Below are 11,554 nucleotides of genomic sequence, written 5' to 3'. Positions count from 1 at the left end.
CTGGGGCACTATGAACCAAAGGTAGACCAGTTACCAGAAGTAGGCGTGTGTGACTCTCAAACAGGCAATGTTCTCACTCATGGAAGAATATAATTTTATACACATTAAGAGCTTTCTCTTATTTTTTTCCAGTTAGATGCAAATATATTTCATGACAAAGCAAATTTATGAAGGGATATGCTAGATCATTCATACCCTTAAACACAATTAATATAATGGGCTGACTTTCTGAATACTCCTTTCAATGCGGAGGAAAAGAACAGACATTGCTCTAGCACAGAGTCAAAGCCAAGGGAATTATAAAGCACACTTGGGTGTTCACTGTGCAAAGAGCTTTCTCTTTTATAGTGATAATCATTTTTTAAAAAGCAAAAAGGGAATACTTATTGAACAACTAGTGCATGTTAAACACCATGTCAGAAACTTTTATTCTCTCACAAAATCTTCACAACTAACCCAAGCAAGTAACAGATTAACCCAATTTCATAGACCAGGAATCTGAGGTACAAAGCAACATGGGTAGTAAAGTGGCAAAGTGGTCTGATTTCGGAGCCTGTAGTTTCATTCTCTGACAAAGTCTCAACTAAAATGTGTAAGACTTTCCCCAAGAAAATTGAAAATGATGATGAATGAGTATTTAATCAGACCTCACTCGTTTTTAGTGATATGGTATGTGACTTTAACTTTTTTATTCAGAAAGCTTACTTCACATCCTCTTTTTATATGAGAGAATTATAGGTGTTTGCTTAAGGCTCAAGGACATAAAACTGAAGGACTCTGGGCTTTGGTTTAATTGCAAACTGAAACCAACAATGGAAGTTGTTAAAATGTTAAAAAAAAAACCACAAACTGTATTATCTCCTTCCCCATCTTAAAATCCTATTCCTTTGTGCCTGCAGAATGATAGCATAAAAGGCCCTAAGCATTTCACCTATCCCACTCTAGACTCCAATATTAAATTTCATATACTAAATTGCTCCAAGTTTCTGAAGAGATGCTGTCTTAGCTCTCTATGGCTAGGTAAATACACGCCTCTACTTCAATTGCCTTTCTGACTTCTAATTATTGGCTGTTTTTTTAACATCTTTATTGGAGTATAATTGCTTTACAATGGTGTGTTAGTTTCTGCTTTATAACAAAGGGAATGAGCTATACATATACATATATCCCCATATCCCCTCCCTCTCGTGCCTCCCTCCCACCCTCCCTATCTTACCCTAATTAATGGTTTTTAAAGAAACTAGGCTTTCAGGGACCCATCTTCTTCGGAACCTTCCTTTGTACCATGTGCTTGTTTCTATCCTTGCCTTATTGTCACTGTATTGCTTGGATTTGTTCACAGATGTATCTACCTTTCCTATGTCAGATCCTTGAGGCCAGCACACCACCTACCACATAGTGAACGCTTAACAATTGTACAACTTCTTAAATATTTAAATTACTTGAAAATGTCTTTAATATGTCTCAAATTTTAAAACTTCAAAGTCCACTTGCAAGAGAATCTTATCCAGATCAAACTCTGCAGAGAGAGTTCTATACAAGCTCCTTGGGAGTCACTTCCATGACCACATATCCATCAAGTACTCAGTACAATAGCCTAACAACCAAATGCAACAAGTGAAACTTGGATTGGACTCTGGACTTAAAACTACAGTTATAAAGGACATTACAGTCAGAGGAAATGGAAATGGATTATATGTTAGGTGATAGTATTGAATTAATGGTAATCTTCTTAGGAATGATAATGGTATAACAGCTAGAATGTCCTTTCTCTTAGGCATGAATAGCTTTATGATGTCTGTAACTTATTTTCAGAGTTCATTTTAAAAGAGCATAATATACAGAGAGATACAGCAAATGTGGCAAAATATTAAGTGATAAAAAGTGTGAGTATTTTTTGTGCTAGTTTTTCAACTTCTCTGAATATTTGAAAAATTTCAAAATAAAACGTGTGGAAAATGTTAAGAATACTATCAAAAATAAAATCAATAAATCTTTTGAAATTTAAGTTTCAGTATTGCTGTTGGCCTTTCTCCCTCCCAAACCTGCTGCATGGTACCTTCCACTGCCTTGTTCACCCCATAAAGCCACTGTATTTCAATCAGGTTTGTGTTTTAAAGTTGAAAGGCACAGTTCCCTCCCAAACACTACAATTTGCTCTCCTAATTGGCCAAGCATCACAAGGTTGTTCATTTTTATTTGACTATATGGTACCACATTGCCCTTTAGAAGCTTAAGCAAATAAAATTGTACTTCCTAACTGGTACATGTAATTCCTTGAAATCAATAATTGGAGATTTTCACCTGGGAAAATTTGAGGTGATAAGGAAAATAGAAGTTGCAGAAGTAGTCTTGCTTTAATCCCTTCAGAACTGCCAAGTCTCTAGAAAGATCTAGTTAATTCTTATTGCCGTGAAGGTGATTAGAATTTAGCCCTACTCTTAAATTTCTATTATGTTCAGATGGAAATTAAGAAAAAGGGATTTATGATATTTATTTAAAAGAGTTAATGAACCCAGGTATACACCCAAGAGAATTGAAAAGATATGGCTATACAAAAACTTATACATGGCTGTCCACAGCAGCATTATTCATAACAGCCAAATGGTAGAAACAATCCAAATGTCTGTCAACTGATGGATAAACAAAATATGGCATATCCATACAATGGAAAATTAGTCATAAAGAGGAACGTAATACTGATACGTGTTACAACATGGACGAATCATGATAACATTATACTAAGTTAGAGCCAGGCACCAAGGCCACATAATGTGTGATTCCATTTATCTGAAATGCCCAGAATAGGCAAATCTACAGAGATAAACTTTATTGGTGTTTCCCTAGGCTGGGGGCAGAGGGGTCAGAAATGGGGGAATGACTGCTAATGGGTACAGTGTTGTTTTGGGGTGATAAAAATGTTCTGGAATTAGATGGTAGAGATGGTTGTAAAACTTTGTGAATATACTAAAAACCACCGAACTGTGCACTTTAAATGGATGAATACTATGTTCTGTGAATTGTATCTCAATTTTTTTTTAAAGTTAATGAAAAGCTATTTTCTATGTGGTCCCACTTTCAAGAACAGTCAAGGGGGAGCCGAGGGGTATGCTGCGTTTGATCATACCTTTGATCTCCAAGGGACCATTGGCCACAGTGAAGAGGAGCCCCAGACTCTGTGGGGTGCTCTCCATCCTCCCCTCCCCAAGCCTCACAGGAGCACCACTGTTAGCCTTGGCATCTGGAGGGCTACTCTCACATGCCCCACATTCCCATCACTGCCAGAATCCCAGTACTTCCTCCAAGACCAATCCCCATGCAAGTCTCATACCCCATCTTGTCTTCATTTTCCTCACTGTACTGACCATCTTTTATTCCTCTCCCTCCAACATTTGGTTTTGTTCATTGCTTTATCTCAGCTGCACAAGAACAGTGCCTGGATAACAGTAGTTACTCAATAGATTTCTGATGAATGAGTGAACTTGGAAAAAAAGTTTATACAGAAATTTGCACTGGGTGTTATTTAAAAAGATGAAGGTCCATGCTTCAGAATGTGTTTATCTCCCATAAAAAGACTTTCTCCTCTATTTAAGTATGTACCTGAACTTTAAGAAATCTCGCACAAGTGGTGTTTTATTGGAGACAATCAAATTTAACAGATCTTTATACATTTTAAGGAGAACATTCAGGCATCATAAACACAAAAATTTCAATACGCAAAACAAATTTACAACAAGAAAATAAACATAGAATCTTATTTGGGGACTACGTGGTTATTGTTGCGCTACCTTTATAATTCTTTATCCAGAGTCTGAAAACGTAGGCAAGCCCTAAAAATGTAGCAGAAGCATTTCCGCACACTGGTATCCATAATCTAGTTTGTGCAGAAGTGTTTCCACTAGATTCATAGAGTACTCTTTGGAAGAAAATGGCGAAGACTGGTCACCTGGTTGCCTTTCGGACCTGCTGCAACTCTTCAATAGGCTTCCATTCTTGGTTGATTGTTATAAGCTTTAAAAAAAGAATAAAAATGTTTTGTTAGGATCTGTCCATCCTCAGGCCCCCTTCTGGGATTTGTACACAGCTCCCTTTGTAAAAAGCATCACCATAACGTTTGTAGTCAACGAATCACCTCTTCCCATCTCTAAAACAGTAATATGGGCTGGTTCTATCCCTCTATCCCTCTAAAGAGCCTTTGGGTTCCTGAGTGTTACAGGATCAGAGAGAAAGGTCATATCCATTTACCCTACTTTCACTTAAGAGGTTCTAGATTTTTAAATTTCCTATGGTTTTATGTGAACTAGAAGCTCAAAAAGTGTGTCTGCTACGTCTGAGTGGAGGTATGATGCTCCCAGCACAGAGCTAGGCACATAGTAGGCTCTTAAAATTTCCTCACTGTAATTACTCAACAAAAGTACAAATGATCCAAGTTATACAATAAAGGAAAAGGCACAGAGCTGTGGACAAGATAACTAGTAAGCACAGGTAACTCTACTCAATATGCTGTAATAACCTATTTGGGAAAAAAACCTGAAAAAGAATGGATATATGTATATGTATAACTGATTCACTTTGCTGTACCCCTGAAACTAACACAACATTGTAACTCAACTATACTCCAATATTAAAAAAAAATTAAATTAAAAAAGGAGACGATGTGTCACAATAATGATAAAAGTTAATATTTGAGTGCTGACTATGGGCCAGGCACTGTGCTAAAGGGCTCTATTTTATCTACTTTAATCCTCTAAACTCTGAGGAAGAGCCCTATTATTGTGCCCATTTTATAGATTCTGAGAGCCTCAGAGAGGCCAAATTATCTAAAATCACCTGTGACTAATGGAGCAAAGATTTGAACTAAATCTCCATAACCCTACAGCACTCCCTTTGCACTACACATTAAATGGCACACTAAGGGTTAAAAGGTATTACATCTATTTTGCCGACAAATGTGCTAAGGTTTCGGCTAAGTATAAATCACGTTTTAATGCAGCAATACCTTTCTAGGTGCAGTAGGATCCACAGTTTCCCAAGGTTCTGGATTTCTTTTTCGATCAATGCTAAAAATAAAAGAAAGCTGATTAAACATTAAAGTAAGTGCATTTAAACTAAGTCTGATATTGGGTTTATATATATGCTAGGGACAGACTCAGAGTGCATACTCAGGCATTGAGTTAATTGAAATTGATGGAACGTTCCTTTAAAAAGCTTCACAGTTTGGCTCAAACATCAAGGATCAATTCCTCTGCAGAGTAGGAGGTCTGTATTCCCTTTACTGGCCTAGACTGGAGAATGTTCTCATAAGCTGAAGAGCAATTAGGGTGGAAGTGCCAGGCTAAGAGCAAGCAAATATGCTCTTACCCCAGCTTCTGGAAGAGGCAGAAGGGCTGGGCTTGAAACCGGTAGGTGATGAACTGCCACAGCCTAGCATTACGGCTCTATGGAGCCCTGCACCCGGTCAGTATCAGAGTCAGGTTTTTCTCTTCCTCATATTCCAGGACACATGGTATTTTACCTTATATCCAGGGCTAAGATTAGATTCATCGCAGACAGCTGAATCTATAAACTCTACCACGTTAGGAAAGACCTTTCTAATGAACTGACATTTTAAAATGTTATTAAAATGATTAAGATTGATGATGTATATCCCAAAAGACCGTCTAAGAACTTTAAATTTCAAAACTTAAGTTAAAAAAAAAAAACCAACAAGCTTTATTTTGCTGCAGGAGAAGAGGAGGAGGGCCAGTGGCTGAAAGCGTATTTAGATACAAGGAACTTATATTAGTAAACCTATTTTATCTCTAATCATCATTTGATAGTCTTCTGATACCTGGATGCTTTCTGGCCCTGACTCTAACCAAGTTCACAATTCGACATTCTTATCCTGGGGGGAAAACCAGGAATCTGATACTATGCATTTCATAAACTGAAGGTCAACCTAACACGGCTAAAAACGTTTTTATAAATGATGAATGCCTACTTACATCACATCGGGTTTTCGAAGGGAATACAGAGCAAAAGACAAAGCTCCAGTCGCTGCCACGGTCATGAAAAACGCCAAAGGAATAAGCTAACAGAGAACAAAATATTCGGACGTTTCAATGTGAAACACTTGAAATATAACAGAATAGCTCTATATCATTTTATACTTTCTTCAACATCTTTAAAAGTTAATATTTTTAGTCAGATTTTCAGTTGCTTTAAAAATTTACTTGCTTCTTTTGGACTTCCCTGGTGGTGCAGTGGTTAAGTGTCCGCCTGCCAATACAGGGGACACGGGTTCAAGCCCTGGTCCGGAAGATCCCACATGCCGCAGAGCAACTACGCCCCTGCGCCACAGCTACTAAAGCCCGCGCGCCTAGAGCCCATGCTCCGCAAGAAAAGCCACCGCACTGAGAAGCCCGTGCACCGCAACGAAGAGCAGCCCCCGCTCACCGCAACTAGAGAAAGCCCACCCTTAGTAACGAAGACCCAACGCAGCCATAAATAAACAAATAAATAAAACCTTACTTCCTTCCTTTTCATCAGGACTTGGAAAAAGCTCATGATGACTTCAGTGTAGAATGCCAAATCTAGAAGAAAAAAAAAATCCAAGATATTGATCAAAACTCAGCTACTAGGACGAAGCCTGGTGGGCTCCAAACCGGCCAATGTATCCCAAAGCCAGCCTCAAGACGGCTCACCAGAGCCTCCGCCCGAGGGCAGCTCACCTGGGAGACCTGGCGGGGCGCCGCGAGCGGACGATGCTAATGCCCAGAACCGAACACCGACCTCGACCTCCGCGCATTATATACCAACCCCACCCTCTCCGGAAGGCCGGCCGGCGCGTTCTGGTCACGCGGGCCGCGCAGGGGGCGTGCGGGGCTTGACTCGCTTTCCATGCCGGGCGACCGGCAACCGGGCGCCCCCTGCGGGATGCCGGGCCTTCAAATTCCGCGCAGCAGGACGCTAGCGCTCCCTGCCGCCTGCCGCGGTTCTTACCCGCCGCTCGGAGCGAGCCCAGGCTGGGCGTTGGCGGGTCTGCAAGGGGGTGGAACTGAGAACTAGGGGCACTTGGATGGCCAAGAACAGGTGAAAAACAGCCCGTCTAAAAGGAGGTCCGGAAAAGGAGCCGCAGATCCGGGGGTCCCATGGGAGGCTCCTTGGTGCAGGCAGGTAAACTAGAATTAATCCAAGTCACATTAAAAGCTCCAAAAATGTGATGTGGCGCACTTACGGAGATAATTTAAGTTGTAAATTTCCTTTCAGAATAATTCCTTGTTGTCCTGATTTTTTCCATTAAAAAAAAAATCAGGAGATGAGAGAGAAGAAACAAAAAGAATCAACCGGAGAGGTTTCCAGGAGAAGATCTCTGAGACGACCCTGAAGGAACTCGCCCCTAAGTTAGCAGCCTAGCCTTTCACGGAGCATGAAGGCGGCTGCAGAACCACGGGAATAATAATTAAATCAGTATCTGTGTGTCAGGCACTGTACTGGAATCTTCTCGACATTTTTGCAAGGTATGTTATTTAGGCTCAGAGATGCTCTAGGCACATAGCCAGTAAGCGGCGGAGATATAATCAGAAGCCCGGTCTGTCTGGCAATCAGGCAGCACTGTTCTTTCTGCACCCTGCTCTTAGCAACTGCGATTAAGTCAAGAGTGCAAGCTCAGTTATCTAAAAATAGTTATTTTAAAACAATTATTTTAAAACTGTTTGAAGTTTAAGCTATGAGTTAGCATTAAAAACGAAAACATCTTAATGTTTTCTAAACGGCCAGACCCAGCTCTGTTTCAGCCCCATTTTATTTCTAGTCATGGGCTTTGCATTCAAACTGACGTGAGTTCAGAGCCGACCCCTGACATACTTTATTAGCTGATTGACTTCGAGGAAACTACTTAACCTTCATGACTCTCAGTTTATATATCTGTAAAATGGGGACAAACCTGGCTCGGCAGGGAGTTGGAAAAAATGTTAGAATGTATGCAAAGCATGTAGCAGTCTGCCTTGCCTGTAGTAGGCATTCAATAAATAGTAATTATTATTTGCAAAGATTTGTTTTATATAAGGCAGATCATAAATATAACTTCTCACCCAGTCACTGACAAGGGTTCTTACTGTGTAACTCGAGCTGTAGCTGGAGACGTTTGTTGATTACTTCAGAGAAAATTCAACACTTTCCATGGTTTGTATTGAATAGAATCAAAGAAGCCTTTTAATGCTCCTTCTGCAGAATCTCTAAAGCTTCTTTTCTCAGAAGGTTCTAAGAAAAGCCTCAATTTGTTAATTAAAGATAAATTGTTTTTTCTAGGATACAAGCAGGAGAAAAAGGAAAGAAATCTTATAGGAATATATCATGGCCCACAAATTAAAATTAAAATGTGTAGCCCTTGGGAATTCCCTGGCGGTCCAGTAGTTAGGGCTCCGTGACTCCACTGCTGGGGGCCCGGGTTCCATCCCTGGTGGGGCAAGTAAGATGCTGCAAGCCAGGTGGCACGCCCCGGGGCGGAGGGGGGCCAGGGGGAGTGTAGCCCATGCCTAGTAATGACCTTAAACTTAGAGCCCTGCTTTGCCAATGTCATTTCTTTTCAAAATGCAGTTTTGTAATAGCCTAGGCATTATTCTCGGAATGGGGCATGGTAAATTTAAAAGAATAAAACACAAGTCCCTTACTTCACGTTTCTTACAATTTAGTGCCTGTAAGTAACTCTAACGCGCTCTGTCATGATCTGGTGCCAAAGACCGATGATTAATTCTGACTAATGGGCTCTGAGAAATCTTACCAAAGGTGAGGATATTTATTTGTACATAGAAATAGACAAACCAACTGTAAAGACATTTTGGGGGCAACTAGAGAAACTTACAGACCGGATATGAAATGTTATTAAAGGGAGTACTGTTGATTTTTTCAGGTGTGATAATGGTATTATGGTTGTGGTTTTTTTTAAAAAACACATTTTAAAAGAGATTATATGTGGAAATAATTAAGAAATATCATGATGTTTGGGATTTACCTGAAAATACTTGTTTTTCAGTAGAAAATGAAGCAAATTTAGCAAAATACTAATTATTCAATCTAGGTGACAGATATGTGGGATTTTGTTATATTATTAAATGTGTGTGAAAATGTTCAGAATAAAATGTTTTAAAAATTTATAAATTGTATATAGCGTTAAAAAACAGAATTCAACTGCGTCAATTTGAAGATCTAATTGGCTTCATTCAATGATTCATGAACTAGCAGGGTGCTCCAAGGGGTAGTACAAACAGAAAGCTTTTATAAAGGCAGCAGGGTGGGGCAAGAAGTAGTAGCAAAAGAAAATGCTCGTTTCAAGCCAGACTGTCTTCTTTTGGGGACCAGGATGGGGTGGGAGGAGGGGGTGGGTGGGAAGGAAACAGAGGGGTCTTTATCATGCAGATTACCTCACTACTGTTGATCAGGAAATTTTAGACTGGCTGTTTTAAAGCTCACAATGAGAACTAGACCCTGAAAGCCATACTTTCCCTCTTTTGTTTAATGCCCAGGTTTACTGAGCTTGTGTTTAGTCTTTCCCAGAATGACTAACTAGCAGGCACAGTTCTCACCCTTCAAATCTTGGCAGTGCCCCAAAGGAACCCACTCAGGATACTCACCAGCATTACCCTCTGTGGCTGCTCCAAAGCCCAAAATCCCTTGGGGGAGCTTCTCCTCCCCACCCCAATTGTCAGAAACTTCCAGAACCTTCTCTAGCTGCTGCAACCCGGGCTTGCAGGAGCATGGAACCACAGCTACTTGGTTCCCATGTTAGGAATTCAAACTTAGATTTTAATCAGCCCAGCTCAGGCTTTATAAGAAAAATAGAATATCCTTTCATTAAATATTTTGTGTTGGAATTCTTTCTGCCCACCCTTCAGTGGCTGCCTAGTTACCAGGTTTAGCAAATATGGATTTGCTAAATTTCAGATGGTCTGGGAGTGTACTATTGATACATTGTTTAATGCTGTAATGTGGCTCAGAAAGGAGTTTGAGCTTAATGTAAAGCTGTTCACACTTCCCAGGTATAATACTTAGAAGCTGAAGTGTTTTCTCACCGATTACGAACACAGCTTTTGAAAATTTCCCAGAGCCATCCTCTAATCACACTGAAGTTGAGTCAAAGAAATCCTTGATCTGACTTCATCATTTATTGATTTATTTCAATGAGAGAAGAAACATGGTTTTTGTCCTCAGGAGGCTTCCAAAGTTCTGTTGCAAAGTTACAGTTTAAAAAGACATTTTCAAATAAAAACTCAGCCTCTAACCAAAGTGTGGGTACTAAATTTCTTGGCTGACCACTAGAAACTTTCTCTAGGAAAAAACAAGGAGCATACAGCTAGAATCTGAGTTTAGGGGTTCAGGCCTAGGGATGGCAAAGGCCTAATGGCTGCCTTTTCCTGTAAAATCAATAATGGACAGAACATGAATGAAAATATTCAGAATTCTAATAAAGTTTCTAGGTATTTTCCCTACTACTCAAAAGCAAGAGTCAGGTTGTTAGAATAATTTTAACTGAATTATATTTTATACCTATAAATAAGACAGGCCTTTTCCTTAACTGTTCCCCAATAGTGAGGTTTTGCTTAATAACAGTACTGGCTCCCGTCAGAAACAGAAAACTTTCCAACTGCTTGACATTTATGACTTCATATAGTTCACGCACCATGTCCTGACTGTACCTATACTTCCTTTGAAGCTCGTCTCCTGTGTTTAACTCACACTGCATGATTTGTTGGAGGTCTCCGCTCCCAGCTGCCCTATCAGTGCCATGTCTGTCTCCTTCACGAACGCTCCTGCACCCTGTATGGCACGTTGAGAGTGAAGAAAGTCTCAGTAAGATGCTTACCAGATACTGTTAGGTGAGAAAAACAAGAGCTACACAGTACCATGCTTTTGGTTTTAAAAAGTTATCTATACATGTGTAAGGGACTGGAAAGTTAAATACCCACATGTTTTCTTCATGTTTATCTACATTTTCTAGCATTATTACTCTTTTCATAAAGGAAAATAAAAACTTATATATAACCTATCTCCTTAAAAAGTACTCACAATTACAAAAGGAAAACTAGTAGCTATACAGTGGAGAAGATGGACAAGATCATAAACAAGTGATCAAAATTAACATCACCAATAATGTGCAGATGTCACGTGCCTCCAGCTGTGATCTGAGGACATGACAGCACATACATATGCTCCACTGGTGATGCATAACCTGAACCTATCAGGATGCACATCAGACAAACACAAATTAGGAACCAACTGTTCTATAAAATACTTAGTCTGTACGCTTCAAAAGTGTCAGGGTCAAGAAAGACTGAGGAACTGTTTCAGATTAAAAAAGGCAAAGAGGCTAAAGAGACATGACAACTAAGTGCAGTGTATGATCCTAAACTGGATCTTGTAATGGGAAAACAATTACTATTGGAACAATGGATGAAATTCATCGTCAATAGATTAAAATGTTGTATCAATGTTAAATTTCTTGAATTTCATAACTGCACTGTGGTCATATAAGAAAATAACCTCATTTATAAGAAAATGTACACTAAAGTATTAAAGG

At 39.6% G+C, this 11,554-nt stretch overlaps 1 protein-coding gene and 1 non-coding gene across 2 annotated transcripts; both read right to left on the bottom strand.

The window, feature by feature from the left end:
- Nucleotides 1-213: 213 nt before the first annotated feature.
- LOC137207984 (small nucleolar RNA SNORA22) lies at nucleotides 214-329 on the bottom strand. The gene has a single exon (XR_010935420.1). It is a non-coding gene; the product is annotated as a small nucleolar RNA SNORA22 (small nucleolar RNA).
- Nucleotides 330-3,615: 3,286 nt separating this feature from the next.
- On the bottom strand, nucleotides 3,616-6,863 carry C1H15orf48 (chromosome 1 C15orf48 homolog). Its single transcript, XM_067749916.1, has 5 exons — nucleotides 6,711-6,863; nucleotides 6,511-6,572; nucleotides 5,985-6,070; nucleotides 5,000-5,060; nucleotides 3,616-4,011 (listed from the first exon to the last, which is right to left on the bottom strand). Exons 2-5 carry the CDS (start codon nucleotides 6,544-6,546, stop codon nucleotides 3,943-3,945), a joined length of 252 nt encoding a protein of 83 aa, XP_067606017.1. The 5' UTR covers nucleotides 6,547-6,572; nucleotides 6,711-6,863; the 3' UTR covers nucleotides 3,616-3,942.
- Nucleotides 6,864-11,554: the final 4,691 nt, after the last annotated feature.

Source organism: Pseudorca crassidens, chromosome 1 (genome assembly GCF_039906515.1).
Source record: "Pseudorca crassidens isolate mPseCra1 chromosome 1, mPseCra1.hap1, whole genome shotgun sequence".
NCBI classification, from domain to species: domain Eukaryota; kingdom Metazoa; phylum Chordata; class Mammalia; order Artiodactyla; family Delphinidae; genus Pseudorca; species Pseudorca crassidens.
Note: the sequence above shows the minus strand (reverse complement) of the source record. Positions and strands in the feature narration are given on the sequence as shown.